At 35.2% G+C, this 16805-nt stretch overlaps 1 protein-coding gene across 1 annotated transcript; it reads left to right on the top strand.

The window, feature by feature from the left end:
* Positions 1-1010: 1010 nt before the first annotated feature.
* LOC130052282 (sodium/glucose cotransporter 4-like) lies at positions 1011-14034 on the top strand. The gene is made up of 14 exons (XM_056156750.1): positions 1011-1195; positions 1326-1397; positions 3924-4028; positions 4608-4667; positions 5391-5495; positions 5704-5809; positions 8770-8850; positions 8958-9172; positions 10086-10221; positions 10313-10420; positions 10746-11065; positions 11151-11372; positions 11474-11627; positions 13634-14034. The coding sequence occupies exons 1-14, from the start codon at positions 1118-1120 to the stop codon at positions 13840-13842; spliced, it is 1971 nt and encodes a 656-aa protein (XP_056012725.1). The 5' UTR covers positions 1011-1117; the 3' UTR covers positions 13843-14034.
* The last annotated feature ends 2771 nt before the right edge of the window (positions 14035-16805 follow it).

The following is a 16805-nucleotide window of genomic DNA, read 5'->3' as shown; positions in this document are numbered from 1 at the left end:
GTTGATGGTACAGGGGTTTCAAAAGTCAACATTTCGCAAATTATATGGCCGTTATAACGATCTAGTTTGCCAATACAACCTATCATTGGGTCAAATGCTGTCTGACTTGTAAGACCGGTCTTGGCACACTGATTTTGACTTCCGATAGCTCCATTTACCTGATCAAGATATAGGGCTTACGGTGGGTGTGACCGGTTGACAGGGAATGCTTACTCCTACGAGGCACCTGGTCCCACCTCTGATGTGTCCAGGGGCCCGTGTTTGCCCAACTTTCTATTTTGTATTGATTATAGGAGTTATGATATTGATCACTGTCCGTTATCTTCACCTTTCATACATTTAGTTGACAATACTGTGCGGCCTGACGAGTGTTTCGAGCACCAACATGACACAGGTTATCATGTGATTGATTTGATAAGATGAGGTCAATAAAGGTAAATGAGATAGAAAGAAAACGTATAGTTTTTGTAGAGTTTTATAGATTTCATCACCTACACAAGATTGTCCAGTCTTGCCTTTTGGATATAATTTTCTTTATCACAAAAAAAAAAACCACCCAACTTAAAATAGAAAAGAAAAATCTGGACAACCTTGTTTTCGATATAAACAAAGGCTTTAAAGCCCGTCATTCAATGAATGTTAAAAACCGAAAAATCCGATTTCATATGACGGCATATCTCTTAATGTTTACGAACGTTTTAGGAAAATAAAATGCCAAACCTAGGTAATAGTGAAGATCTTGGGGGAAGTAAATTGCATAATTCAAACTTCGATGTTTTACTAAATTATCGGGGGCCGTATGTCACAGCTAAAGTCTGAAGGTCCTTTGATTTTGAAATATCAATTTTCAAGCAATATTTCGAATAGAACTCGCACGTGTCCACCAATACTATTTTCATACACTATTTATCTAAACAATAAAGGTATTCATGTCATTATCGGAGAATAACCCACAAGGTAAAAAAAATTTGTTTGACACGTTACTCCCGATTGAATTTCGTCTTTACCTGTTCTTGTTTACCTGCCCCTACATTGTAACCCGCTGAGCGCATATCATTAAATCTGTCACAACGATTCTCACTGTGTAGATTTACAACACATTTTCATAGTTACAGACATGGCCGAGAAACTGTATCTGGAGGACTACATAACAATTGGTGTCTACTTTTTCGTAGTTTTTGCAGTAGGATTATGGGTATAGTGCTATCTATCTTCCTGCTAGTCTATAATTCTCCATTCAATTTACTTTCATATTCTGTTTTGGGTGGAAAATCATCCAGAAGGTGTGATTTTATTGTTTTCTTGAGTACTTTGTTTTATTTTAGTCGACATTTCGACCAAACAAAGGCAATGCGAAGGGTTATTTTCTTGCAGGGAAAAACATGCACTGGATACCGGTAAGTTTTGACTACTTTTAATGCGTGTGCAGTCATCTGTAAAGTTAAAAACAAACATCAGCCCATCTTCCCAGGTCAGTGGTTTGTGATCCACCTTTACGTTTGTGATAAAAACTTTGGAAGATGGTGCTAGCCTAAACATTGATAATTATTAACTCAGCATAAAGTTTTACTTCATCATGTATTGTTTTATGGTCTATTGAATGGGCGGAGGAAGGGGTAGTAAATGCATTAATAAACAATAAACAATTCACCCCCCCCCCCCAAAAGAAACAAACTACTAAACAAATGTGACCAGCCATGAGGTTTTGGTTCCAAATGAGGAATCTATCAATTTAATAGCAATTATAAGGTCATTGAAAAACAAAGCATGAACAATGCAGAACCATATATGCTTGTTGACAGCACTTCTGCAACCACCGGTCCATACTACTCATCTCTGGTGAGAATCGGTCTTTTTTATTTACTACAATCCTAGTGGGTGGTCCATTGTGTAAACCAAAGAATCAATGGTGCAAAGCAAACATTCACCGATGTTCAACATTCTTTATTTAAAATAACACTACGTAGTACATGGAGTGCGGGTCCGCTGGTTTAAGTTTACTCCTGTCTTGCCTACCTCATATCATTAATGTATAGTTATTCATTGACTCAGGTTATATTGATGTAAAGTTGCACACACGTTCTACAAATGTAACTCCTTAGACCTTTATGACACGGAATAGGAGTGTTTGGAGTTATGGTACTGCCGGAACAAAACCCCACCCACCCACCTCCATTTTATAAACACATATATCCCAGTCAGACACCACAGTCATCCACTTCTGCTTCATACTTTGATATTTCATTGAAAGTAAATATTAACGGCAAACTAACAACTCAACTTTATGACAAACGGGATGTTTTCAGCTTCTCCATCGTCAACTTCCCATATTTATGTAGCAATGTTCCATTATCACCTGCATATGGTGTTTATATCTCTCAACTGATTCGATACGCAAGAGCTTGTTCTGCTTATGGTCAGTTTTTAAATCGAGGTAGGCTACTGACAAAGAAGGTGATGGTGCAGGTGTTCCAACAGTCTCATTTAAAGTAAGCATTTTGCAAATTCTATGGTCGTTATGACGATCTAGTTTGCCAATACAACCTATCATTGGGTCAAATGCTGTCTGGCGTGTTTCATACCGATTGTTAGGCCGTTCTTGGCACACTGATTTTGACTAAGGATTCCTTCATTTACTTGATCATGACATAGGGCTCAAGGCGGGTGTGATAGGTCGAAAGGGGATGCTTACTCTTCCTAGGCACCTGATCCCATCTCTGGTATATCCGGGGGTCCGTGTTTGCCCAACTATCTATATTTTGGAATGCTTGTAGGAATTATGAGATTGATCACTGTTCGTTATCTTCACCTTTTATGTATGATGCATATGCATTGCTAAACATAATAAAGGCCTATTAATTTGCACGCCTGGTTTTCTGCAGACACACTATGAGTCCAAATTACCAAGACACTAGTCCATCGTCCGAACCTTGGGCATCACTTTTCGAGTTGATCAGGGCTGTATAAGTTGACTTGAAGTTGCGTTCACTCAGAGATATACAAGTTGACTTGAAACTGTTTTGACTCAGGGCTGCACAAATTGATTGAAGCTGTAATGACTCGTGTTCCATCTCGTGTCATTTTAGATATACAAGTATTTGTAAGAATTCAGCGATTGTCCGTTTTGCAATTTAGTCAGATTTTTTTTCTCAGCAGTTTATCTTTGATCAACAGTGTTTGTTTTGTTTTCCTGGGATGTATTTATAAATGAATTGTATGTTGTTCATTAATGTTCATGTACTGTATACCCTAATCGCCGCCAATACTATTGTACATTAAGATACAATAAGTATTCAGTTGACTTTCGTTGGAATCAATTACATTATTACAGTTGTCTTCTATATAAATATGCCATGATATTCTGAAATATTTAAAACTGGGTTTCCATTGGCATGCACACAAAAATTAAAGCAGCAAATGGAGATGAATAATTCATAAAGATGTAGGTCAAATCAAATTAACTTCTCATACAAAAGAAAAATAATCGAAAGGATTGTGTGAGTGTTGAGTGTGACATTGAATAATCTTAATTACATGTGCTAGTTTTAGAAATTTACAATCCACCTTTCGAACTTCTCTTTGCATGGTCCGAAACTCCATCTGTACTATACATGATAATGCATCTATTTTCGAAAAGAAACATTGATTTCTTTTTCAGTTGATAATCCAATCAAAAACATTTTTACTTTCTTTTTTAACTTCCGTTTAGTGTTTTATTTTTCTTTGATATTCTAATGTAGGAAAGGAAATGTGCTATATTTTCTAATTTACATCAGTGGTTTCTTTACGGGTATAATGGACAAAGTGAACTCGAATATTAAACCTCTCTGAGTAATAAAGTTGTCTATAGGGTTATCAGATACATGATTAAATATTATGGAATAAACCTTTGAATCATTACTTGTCTCGTGTGTCTTTGACAGATCGGTGCTTCTATATATGCAAGTAATATTGGAGCTCCGATGTTCATTGGACTGGCAGGTACTGCAGCAGGGTCTGGAATAGCAGTTACCATATACGAGTGGCACGTAAGAATTTTTCATATGTATATTTCTAAATGGACACACACGATTTCTGTACCAAACTAGATAAGTCCACTCGTAGTTTCTTGCTGTATCTTTTCTCAAATAATTTTACCAAACCAATCGTTTGCATTCACCAACTAATTAATTACTTCGTAAGTAAACCAGATGGGTCATCTACAGACGTTAGAACCACGTTTGTTGTAGGTGTTACTCTTACCTTCACCTGACAGGTAAGTTAATCACTTTGAAAAAGAAACATATAGTGTACGTAATTTTCTATAGCAATTTTCAAAATTCTCGAAGGGGTTTCTGTAACAAAAATCCCATGGTGTTTTCCCCGAATACTGTAGGATCTTTAAATCAAAAGGGGTTTATTTTCCTTGAAGGATTCTTTGATTTCTTGTAGGAAATTATTCTCGGTGAAAGCCCATTACAAAATGTGGTTCTGAAATATGTCGCTGTCTATGAGATGACGCATTTAGTTTTCTTGAGATAGTATCAATTGATAGGGACAATTTGAAACTTTCATTTTGGCAAAACTATCCGAGAATGACTTAATTATTTCAGAAATGTCTTTTTCAGGCAGTGTTTTTCCTTATTTTATTGGGCTGGGTGTTTCTTCCTGTGTATATTGCATGTGGGGTAAGTATCGGACACTACGCACCATACTACAGTCACTGTAGAGTTTGTGTAATTTCAATCTTTCACGCTGTATTTTTTGTTCATTATTGGGCATAAGCATATACAAAAATTTGTACCAGAAGTTTAAGATTTTTATGAACTTTTTACATACTGAGAAATATATATTCCAACGGACAAAAGCTGCCTATACAGATTTATTCATTTACAAAATGCTGCATAGTAAAGTCATGGTGTTCAAATTATTCGTGAGGGCATTCTGAAAAAGTGACCTTAATTGCAAACTTATTGGAAGCAAAGTTGTAAGTATTGCAAGAACACAAAATTAATCAACAATTTCCAATATTTGAAATGTTGAAACTTTTATCATATATCAATATATATAGAATCATATTGTCATGTAATTGTGAAAAAAAAAGTTTGTTGTATTGAACGAGTCTTCATTGAATTTCTCGGAATATTTGATGCGCCTAAATTACTTCCAAAGTGATATCAAAGTTGCATACATTATATACTAGATTCCATTCTGAAACCATTTTTTCTTACACTTACAAAATGTACCTTATACCATTTTTGTGTTTTCCACACATAAAGTCATTATAAACGTTGCATTTTGACGTTGCATAGGGTGACATCAGTATTTTGCGTAACATTTATGAAATCAACTAGCAGTTCTGGAATAGATTAAACACATGTGATGTTTTAAAGCACATTTTTTTTATGAAGGCATACACAATACCAGAATGGGTAAAGAAGCGTTTTGGAGGACGTCGATTGCGCATGTATGTTTCGTTCCTTGCCCTGATTGGCTACATTCTTTTTAACATATCAGTAAGTTATCCACGCACTAATCGGTAAAACTTAACAATACTAACAGGTTTATAAAAATCATTCATTCACAATTTTTTATACCGTGACTTGAAATGAGAAACTGCAGTTCTGAGACAACTTTTCCAAACTTCTATCTAAAGTAATATAAAGAAGTGTATTTCTCTACACAGCGGAGCTTTTGTGACCATTCTCATCTGTCCTTTTGCAGGCTGAAATTTATACAGGAGCCATATTTCTTCAACAGATGTTAGAATGGAATATCTATCTATGCGTTAGCATTATTTTGGGAATTACTGCAGTATATACCACTGTAGGTAGGCCATAATTTCATGCGCACTAATTCTAATTATTCATTACAAACTAGCCTTGCAACCGAGAAATATTTCATTTGTCTGATCTGTTTCGTATGAAAGCCTATTGAGCTCATTTTCGTGGCTGAAAAAGTGCGTTATAACGCATAATGTTTGCGAATAAACTCTTAACTTTCGCATTAAAATGCGAAACTCTCGTGAATAAATGTGTAACTTTTGCGTTATAACGCAAAAATTATGCGTTCTAACGCGAGGCCTTTACGTTATAACGCATAAAGTTTGCTTATAAGCGTGAAACGTTGACATACACCCACTTTATCTATTAAATACGCTCAATATTATGAAAGTTGCATGAAATAATTTGTTCATTACAATGAAGAATAACCATAGATTTGTCCAGCTGTACTTTGTATTCTTTATATATACATATCTGTTGATTTTAGTTCACTGCTTTATCAAAGCAGATCATCATAATGACCTTTGATTTTATTGTACTTAAATTTTGGAACATATTTTGTGCTATTGTCACATAGGAGAGGTCGTTCTGTTCTAAATTGGGATGGGCATGATTACTCAAAAATGTAATTGATTAATAATTGATTACTTGGAGGGGTTTTGTGTAATAGATTATCAATCGATTACAGTCATTTTTCTTCTGTATCGAATACTTAGGAGGATGTAATCGATTACTTTAAGGTTTTTATATATATACATGTATATAAAAAGAAAAGAGATGTTGATGTTACAATTGAAAAGGTTTAAGTTGTTTGTACATTTTCATATATGCAAGAACTGCAATGCTTGCACTTAAACTTAACATATCCCAATGGTGGCCAATCACCAGGCTTTATGAAAGGTGAAGATAACGAACAGTGATCAATCTCATATTTTAAGTGATTTTTCCAAGACATAGTTTCATACTGAATATAAAACTCCTCCAGTTGTATTAACTATTTATATACAGTGGAAACATGGTTAACAGAATTCAACAATTTGTACACTCAAATGAACCTGTGTATATTCACAGGGCTATTAAATTGTGATGAACAGTCATCAACATTGATTCACTAATTTTAACAGCCTTGCCAGGAACTTAATCTATATTTCAAACTTAACTAAATGACAATACTTTAGTGTAGAGTAATTGAATTTAATCATGGTAATTGAAAAAGTAATTATAATTACACCACAAAATTTAGTTGTAATCTATTGAATTACGATTACAAGTAATTGAAAATAGCTTCGATTACGGATTACTGTCGATTACTTGAAAAGAAGTAATGATTACACTCGATTACGATTATCCCATGCCTGGTTCTAAAACCTTTTTTGTAACATCCAGACAATAAAATATGTTCAAATCAAAACCAAAAGTATATCAAATGACAAAGATATGAACCAGTAAGTTACAAAGGTTGCTGTGAGAATTCTGTGGGTTTCCTCGAAGATGGCGGTCAAGAGACATAACTTTTGATAAGTGTGGATTCATCTACTATCGGAAGAAAATTACTTAGATCACCAAGTGCTTTGTAAAGACATACTGATTAATTTTTCAGGTTGTCACATGAATGAAAAAAAAAGTAGATTAAACATTGTTTACTCAATAATATAACGTTAATCAAGAGATTTAGTGGTTGATAATCCATAGCAAATACTTCCTTAAAATTTCTTGACATTGTAAGGCTTGATTTCAACGGACGAAATTTTATACCTTCTTATTAAATAATACTAAGTAACACTGGTACCAATAAATTACAAATATGAATAGTACTTTGCATTCAATAAAAACTTCAAAGCGTATTTGCAATATGCGTATGTAGAAAGTAGGCGTGTTAGCGTGTATATGAATATGTGAAGATACATGTAACAAACAGTGTTCAATCTCATAATTCCTCATCTTCGCAAGCCAAGTGTCCGATTCGCTTACTCTCATCTCCCCCTTGGAGGATTTAGTTGCGACTGAATTGCCATCTAACAGATCGAGCGAGTTATCGTTCTTGACGAAAACAAAATCTAACCAATCAGATAACGCATTTTAATTTCTGTTACATGTGTATGTTTACAAAATAGAGTTGACAGATGAAAACAATAAAATTTGTTTTTTATTTATGTGTGCAAACTTGCTGGATGCCTATGCCACCTTTGTATTTAAGGCGTAAATCACGTATCAAAACAATTCATTCAGGTTTCAACGGGGTTTTTTTTCGGTTTGATATTGTACTTAATTTTGCTGAGTTTGTTCAGTTTATTCCAGCACATACCGTCCTTAATCGTCATTTGGGTGAGGTACATGATCGATTATCTGTAGAAGTTGATCGTAAACCCCAAAACTTTCTCCGAAAATCATCCGTCTTTGTTTTTTAGACAAAATGTCATGACAAAGGCGACAACACGGGCTAGACATGGGGCCCGCCATTACTCAAACCAAACTGTATGTATGGTGCGATTTGATGGATGCCTTGGAAAGCCAAAGTGCGATATTTTAAAGTCTTAGAAATGCGACTAAATCCGCCAAGGGAGATATGAGAGTAAGCGAATCGGACACTTGGCTTGCGAAGATGATAATTCCTATTAAAATTACAAAATTAAAGAGTTTATAGTTCTGTACTTTAAGGTTACTTAAAAATGCTTAAAAGTCCGTCCTCGTTCATTGTACTAATCATAGGTTCCCGTTTTACGTTTTTCTATAGAATAGTTTGCGTTATAACACGAAACGTACGCGTTTATTCGCGAAAGTGTCCGTGATATAACGCGAATGTTTAAGCGTTTATTTCGCGAAGGTTTCGCGTTTACTCGAAAAAAGTTTTACGTTATAACGTAAAAAATTATGTTCAATAGGTACGGAGATGATTTCAATGGGCTTTAGTAGTTTTGTATTCTTTCTTTTAGTGGATTAAAGTGATTTTAAAAAGCAAAATAAATACTACTTTCAGAAACTAACATGTAACAGAATGCATTTTCAGGTGGATTGGCGTCCGTTATCTACACAGATACGTTACAAGCTGTTGTACTCATTATCGGTGCTACCATTCTCTTCTTCATCTGTCAGTATAAAGTTACATACTACATTTAAGTTATATACATTGTAAACTCCATATTGCTATTACATTCTCATTCAAATGAAATCATTTTACTTTAATACATTCCATAGCCATCATAAAGGTTGGGGGATACGAAGCCATGGAAATTAAGTTCATGGCTGCTATGTCCAATGAGACCCTTTACAATCGAACCTTTTTCAAGTGTGGTGTTCCCCCAGCGGACTCGCTCCACATCTTCCGTGACGCCGTGACGGGAGACATACCCTGGACTGGAGCTTTATTGGGGCTATCCACGCTTGGACTGTACACTTGGGACCAGGATCAGGTATTTTACAACAAACATAAAAAGGTCAATAAAGATGCATTTTTTACGTCTACCATAGAAAGGTTGTTTTATGGTATACACGTCTACAGTGCGTCTGTCCTTCTTTACATCTGTCAGCACCTTGTCGGTCAGGTACACCATGTATAAGGTTAAGATCATAAAATTTGGTACACAAATTCCGAATGATTAGAGTAAAAAGTCGTTTTTTTTCTCAAGGGCCCCTTGGGAATCCGGGTTATAATAGGTCCTCATTATCCCTTGCTTGTCGTAAGAGGCGACTAAATGGGGCTGTCCTTTGGATGAGACCGCAAACACCGAGGCCTCGTGTCACAGTAGGTGTGACACGATAAAGATCCCTCCCTGCTCAAAGGGCGTAAGCGCCGATCATAGGCCTAAATTTTGCAGCCCTTAACCGGCAGTGGTGACGTCTCCATATGAGTGAAAGATTCCCTAGAGGGACGTTAAACAATATTCATTCAATCAATTAAAGTCGAGGCTTTAGGCCAAGGTCAAACTTACATCACTATATTTATATGGTTATGAAAAGGATCATCAAACTTGGAACATATATTCTTAATGAATAGAGGAAGAAGCCTATTGTTTTTCAACGTCATTGGTCAAACTTACATCGAGATAATTTTGTAGATACTAAAACGATAGAAACAGTTAAGATAAGGCCATTACAATTCGATCTAACATCATGGATGTGTTGTATTGTAGTATGGTACACTGTTTCTGTATAACTCTGTTGTGATTTTGTACATCCATCAGTGCCTTATGGGAAGGATAAAAAGAGAACGAATAAGGCTAGAATATATAATCGAATCTGGTACACACATACCTAGGTGAGAGAAAGACGATTGTTGTATTTCAAGGGCAAAGGATGACTTTCATCGTTGTATGTTTTTCACAGATAATAGTTCAAAGGACGTTGTCTGCACGAAACATGGTGCATGCAAAGGCAGGGGCGCTTTTGGGAGCCGCGCTAAAATTGACAGGATTTTTGCTGTTTGTAATCCCCGGGATGAACAGTCGTATTCTATACAAAGGTACGCCATGACCTTACTGTGTCTGCAATATAATAGTGGCATCAGATTCTATGACAATCGACTGTGGATTTACATTCACTGTTCATTACAGAGGAAGTTGCGTGTTCGGATCCAGACAAATGCATGGAATATTGCGGCAACAAAAGTGGCTGCACCAATATTGCTTACCCGCTAATGGTTCTCCGGTTGCTTCCAAAAGGTTAATACTAGCACGTTGGTGTGTTGTCTGTTTACAGAACAGACACGTAACGTTTTGTCCGTTTGGAAGTTAGAGTATGAAGATATTCATTGATTATGAGCAATTAATTCCCTTTACAGTCTTCATAAAATACATTGCACTTGCATTGTAGTGCTAGGTAGCTATGCATTTAAAATGCAATTGCATTTTCTTTTATCTACTATTTTATTAGTTTCATTCTACTCGTCGTAAAATGATTTTTAATTTTTTCAAAACAATGATTTAATAATATCATGAGACCAATATGAATTTTAAGCTGTGTCTGTACCGCATATTTGTTATTCAGGTCTTCGTGGACTTATGCTTGCTGCCCTACTGGCTGCATTAATGAGTTCACTAACATCGATCCTCAACAGTGCGAGCTCTATCATGACTCTGGACATATGGAATCAGTTCCGGAAGAAAGCATCTCAGGCCGAACTGATGATTGTAGGGCGAGTTACCGTTCTTGTCCTGATCGGTTTCAGTATACTTTGGTTACCGATTCTACAGCAAACCCAGGGAGGTAGATTTTGGTTTTACATGCAATCAGTGAAATCTTACCTCATTCCTCCTCTGTGTATGATGTTCCTCCTGGGGTTATTTTGGAAGCGAACAACGGAGCAGGTAGGACGTCAAACTATCCACTAGTTTACCAATAATAATGAGGTAAAACATTATACAAGTAATCCTTTATGAACTGGACTTGCAGGGTGTGTTTTGGGGACTAATGCTCAGCATCGTGGTGGGTGTCACACGCATGGTTCTGGATTTCGTTTTTCTAGCACCTGCTTGTGGAAGCAACGAAGTAGACTCTAGGCCCGAAATTATCTCCAAAGTAGATTTTCTTCACTTCGCAACACTTCTAGCTCTGTTTGCTACGATTGCCATGGTTGTCATCAGTTTGTTCACACAGCCTCGCCCAAAAAATAAGGTACTGTGTCCTTGTATTACTGGGATTTTCTACTATAATCTTCCAGTGACTCAGGGAAGTTTCATTGTCCAGTTATACATGTAAAAGGTTCATTCTTTTAGCTCCACCGTTTGACCTGGTGGACAAAAGATGACGAAGAAGAACCAGAACTGACAGACGATGAGGACGATGCTGTACATATTTCTGTGCATGTCAAGGGAGAAGATCCAAAATCCATGCAAATACAGGAAAATGAGCAAACTGTACCTAAGGAAGGTAATTGCAATATTTATGTCTCCCCTTCCCTGAAAGGGGACATATTGTTTTTAGTATGAATTCTTCTTCTTCCACTTCTCATACAAAGTTTTTCCGGGCCATAACGTTTTTGTCTCTTGGCATAGGCCTTTGATATTTGGTATGTAGGTATACCATTATAAGATAGTGTGTCGCGTACCATTTTATTTTTTTTACCTTAACCTTTTATGTAAAGGACAATTAATATAATTTTTTGGGCATTTTTGTTGTACGGGCCATAACGTTTTTGTCTTTTGGCATAGGCCTTTGATATTTGGTATGTGGGTATACCATAAGACAATGCGTCGCGTACCACTTTGTTTTTACCTTGACCTTTTCTGTTTTGTGTCAGAGGTCTTTGATATTTGGTATGTCGGTATACCATGATAAGACAGTGTGTCACGGGTCATTTTTGCTGACCTTTGACTATTTATGTAACAGTCAAATAAGAGAATTTTGGGGGCATTTTTGTTGTTTAGACCATAACTTTTTTGTCTTTAGACATAGGCCTTTGGTATGTGGGTATACCATGATAAGACTGTGTCATGTGTCATTTTTGCTGACCTTGACCTTTTATGTAAAGAACAAATAATATAATTTTTGGAGCAATGTTTTTGTCAGGACCATAACGTTTTGTCTTTTGACATAGGCCTTTGATATTTGGTATGTTGGCAAGTTTAATTTACTATTATATGTTCACAACACTGTTCCTTGTTTCTTGTTTGAAGCTCATATATAGGCGAATGTTTTGTACCGTAAGTCTTAATTTTCCACATTAAAGATGATCCCTAAAAATGTTTTTTTTAAACCTATGGAAAATGGAATGGGAGACATCAGTTTTATCGTGCTAAAACAATTCATCCTAGTTTAATCTTGTATTCCGCACAATAAAATGCACAGATCAATATGAAAGATCCTTAATACCAGCTACTAAAGTCGCTTAAAGAAGAGTCTGGAAAAAATATTTGCAATAAATACTTTGTCGGAGAAAGTACACATTTGTGGTGAGTATAAATTGAATTAGATAAGATATACAGTAAAAACATGGAAATTCTAATTCTCTAGAATTTTAAATATTTTATTTGGACCGATGTTAAATCGGACTCGTCTCAATTCCTTAAATCTCGTTCTTGCCTGCTGCAATGTTTACTTCAATTCTATGACATGGAAATTCTCATTTAAAGAATTTCGGGGTGTCTGTGTACTTCACTCTTTTCTGAAAGTGACTTTTGCAGTGATAGAGAACCCTCCATACATGATATGAACTTTATGACATATGTTTTACAACGACTTGACCAAATTCGCGTCATAAGTTGATCTACCGAGATTTTAAATGTACAAATAAAAATCAAAACCGAGCTAAAATGGGCATTTACTACCTTATATTCATTAAAAGATTTCCTATTCTTTAACTTAAAATGTTTATAGAATACACATTCCGATCTGCACGCCAATTTGAAAGTGTAAAATGACCAATTATAAAGAAGTGAATGAAAAACTACCCAATAGAACATTTTTTTCCAAACCACGTGAACACATATCATGTATCAGAGTTGATGTTTTGACAGGTGGGTTTCATGTATCAGAGTTGATGTTTTGACAGGTGGGTTTCATGTATCAGAGTTGATGTTTTGACAGGTGGGTTTCATGTATCAGAGTTGATGTTTTGACAGGTGGGTTTCATGTATCAGAGTTGATGTTTTGACAGGTGGGTTTCATGTATCAGAGTTGATGTTTTGACAGGTGGGTTTCATGTATCAGAATTGATATTTTGACAGGTGGGTTTCATGTATCAGAGTTGATATTTTGACAGGTGGGTTTCATGTATCAGAGTTGATGTTTTGACAGGTGGGTTTCATGTATCAGAGTTGATGTTTTGACAGGTGGGTTTCATGTATCAGAGTTGATGTTTTGACAGGTGGGTTTCATGTATCAGAGTTGATGTTTTGACAGGTGGGTTTCATGTATCAGAATTGATATTTTGACAGGTGGGTTTCATCGATTTAAAATCCTTTGTAAAAACTGGGTTTGTGGAATAGATGAAGATGCTAAGCAAACAAAGACAGCAAAGGAATTAAAAGAACTACGGAAGAAGATGACGTCATTAGAAGAGTCCTCCCGATGGAGACAGATTCTTAACGTTACTGCATTAGTCATCGGCGTCTTCACTGTCTTCTTATTGGGGTTCTTTCATTAGACTTTAAAGTCAGTTTAATGTGACATTTGTAATGATGCCATTGATATAAGAATATATAATCTTATGTAGTTGTCATGTTTGTAAATATTCTTGTATTAAAATCACCACTTTTAATTGATCATTAAGTATACAGCCTTTAGTTTGTCATACTGTACGTATTTGTAACAATAAAAATGAAATTTTGCAAATTACTTTTGAGCAATTTATGTTTTTAAATGTACAGGGTGTTTCACACATGTATGTCCCATTTTTATACGCCCGTCTTAGGACGGGACGTATTATGTTATGACCTTCATGTCCGTCCGTCTGTCCGTCCGTCTGTTAGCTTTTTCGTGTCCGGCTCATAACTTAAATACTATGAGGCCTAGAATAATCAAACTTTGTCAGATGATGCATCTTGGGTAGAAGGTGTGTCGCACATTAAAACCAGGTCGCTGTGACTTTTAATTAAGAAGATATTACCAAATATGGCAAAACCCTGTCCGACTCATAACTTGAAAACTATGAAACCTAGAATCACCAAACTTGGTCAAATAATGCATCTTAGGTAGAAGATGTGTCACACCCTACTTTAGGGTCACTGTGACATTTAATTAAGGTGATTTTTTTTTAAAAAGTGTATGTTTTAATGGGTACAATCCCTTCTGATCTAATGGTTATTTAGTAACCTTATTAAAAAATGTTACATCAAGAAAATACATATTTTTAAAGATATACTGTACAGTTTTTTAAGCCTTTATAATGTTTCTTTTGTTTCTAACAGTAACAAGAGAAATTCCACTTGTCCCATGGGAGTAGCATGCAAAGGGCATTTTGATAAGATTAATTAATGGGTTTAGTGTAAGAAGACTGTCTTAATCACTTCTGGTAGAGCATCTCTGATCAAGCAGGTGTTATCTATATCTCTAGGGAATTGGGCAGAAGGAATCTAAGCCTCTTAATTAGTAGTGATCTGTCTTGGTGGCTAGCCTTTATTTTCAAAATGAAGTTATCAAAATTAATTTGACATTGTACAATATAATTTTTTAATTTTTTTTTCTTAGTAACCAACATGCAGAGTGTCATTTCTGAGTAAGATGAACAGATTAGCTGCAGATTTGGCATTTGTTTAAATCCAAAACTACCAGTTGAAAAAATATAAAAATGCACTATTTGTTTTCATTAAAAAACTACAGCAGAGAAAAGTACATATAGCATTATGAATGGAAAAATCATTTTAGATCTTTTTACTATTAAAGTTTGACATGATTTTCTTTCATCCACTCTTCTCTGTTTTGTGATAATTAAATAATGATTGACGGGCGTATCATGTGCTGTGGCGATGCACTTTGTCTTTGATTTGATACGCATATCTTTCTTTAGTATTTAAGTACACTTATTTCATTTTAAATTTTCAGTGGGTACACTCATTGTATTTCTAATTGCAAGTTTGAGTTCCACAGGTGTTGCAGTTTGTAAAAAGTACAACCAATTCCCTAAAAAGAACTCCCGGTAATTTCAATCTGGTGAATTTGGAGGCAAGAATTATCCTGCTCCATAAGAAAGGAGTTTTGGAAGTATGTGTTATTATATTGTTTTGCTGAAACCACACTCTCTGTAAATTTCCATCTCCTTTAAAGCTGTATTTACTGTATTAAACAGAATTTTTTCTAGTTTTGAAACCATATTAAAATTTGTCAGTATGATACGCTACTATTTTACAAAATGGTAATTTCTGACAAAATTGAAAATCAAATATTAATTGTTATTAACGAAGTACTTGTCAATTCCATGCAAGAGGAAACGGTAATCTTTTCATACATGTTTACGATGAATTGTTGGATGTACGCAAGTGCGCGGGAAGAAGTGTTATTAGAAACACCACGAAGATGATTTGTTGTAGTCGTATCAAAAATGATTTTATATGAAACAGGAAATTCAACTACCTTTCCTCACACGTTCCATCGCACAAGGTGGTCCTCCCTGCCAGTTCCCTGTCTGATTTTCTTTTTCTTTCTTTAATCGCAGAATATGTTCCACAAAAGGCCTTTTACGTCACCATATTGATGTTTACTTTCTAAATTCAGCTTGTGACTTCGCGTGCTTATAAATATTTCTGAATGGAACTCTTTTTTTTTTTTTTACACAATCCGATTAAGTTAATTTGTATAATTTGCACACGGTGTATAACTTATACAGCTTAATAATAAACACGTACATTTATTCCTATAACACGATCCAATTAAGGCGGCACATACAGCTTTGAGTTTAAAATAAATTGTCCTCTAATATTCAAAGATAACGTACCAGCTTATTGCTGCATTTGTATCCGAGTACCCTTGAATTCAGAGTTGTCCACACATTCGATGTAAAAATCTTAGTCTTCTGATACCATAATCAAACAGTCTGTTTGTATCATCACAGTCTAAATAAAAATGTGACTCATCTGAAAACCACATTCCTTTAAATACATAAATTCCTTACAAAAACATCTATATAGAAATCTTCAACCTGCATTTCCCACTTTTATTCTTCATATTTATTTTTTTGAACACCTTTTTAAAGGAATTCTGCGGATTATTACATTCTCCATTTTACTTGCACATTACCGTGTCCTTACAAACTTTTGGTCATTAGCGTTCCGTCGTCATCTGATATTAATTCCATTTCTTTAAACTTTGTCATCCAGAATTAGATCAATTTATTGAAGGCTGTTTGTAATGCGGATAGTGCTTACTTATTAGCATTTGAAAATACTAGCGGCAAGTCTCATGTCTATTGAAGAGATGCACAATCTATACTTTCTGTATTTTTATTTACTCCATTTTAAAATTATTAAAATATGATATCACATTATAAGTCATACTTGATTCATTATGTCATAATATCATACAGATGTTGATTCGATTTATCTTAGTGAACTCGAAATCAAAGACACAAGAGAGTCTTCCAAATCTATTTCATATTTGAATGTTTTACTGAAC

This window comes from Ostrea edulis, chromosome 2 (genome assembly GCF_947568905.1).
Source record: "Ostrea edulis chromosome 2, xbOstEdul1.1, whole genome shotgun sequence".
NCBI classification, from domain to species: domain Eukaryota; kingdom Metazoa; phylum Mollusca; class Bivalvia; order Ostreida; family Ostreidae; genus Ostrea; species Ostrea edulis.
This window is presented reverse-complemented; position numbering and strand designations above follow the sequence as displayed.

Bases quoted from the DNA above. Each gene is read 5' to 3' on its own strand.
- LOC130052282 (XM_056156750.1), top strand. From the start codon at position 1,118: ATGGCCGAGAAACTGTATCTGGAGGACTACATAACAATTGGTGTCTAC. The intron at 5,496-5,703 runs GTAAGTTATCCA...GTCCTTTTGCAG, and splicing joins ACATTCTTTTTAACATATCA to GCTGAAATTTATACAGGAGC. The intron at 8,851-8,957 runs GTCAGTATAAAG...TACATTCCATAG, and splicing joins TACCATTCTCTTCTTCATCT to CCATCATAAAGGTTGGGGGA.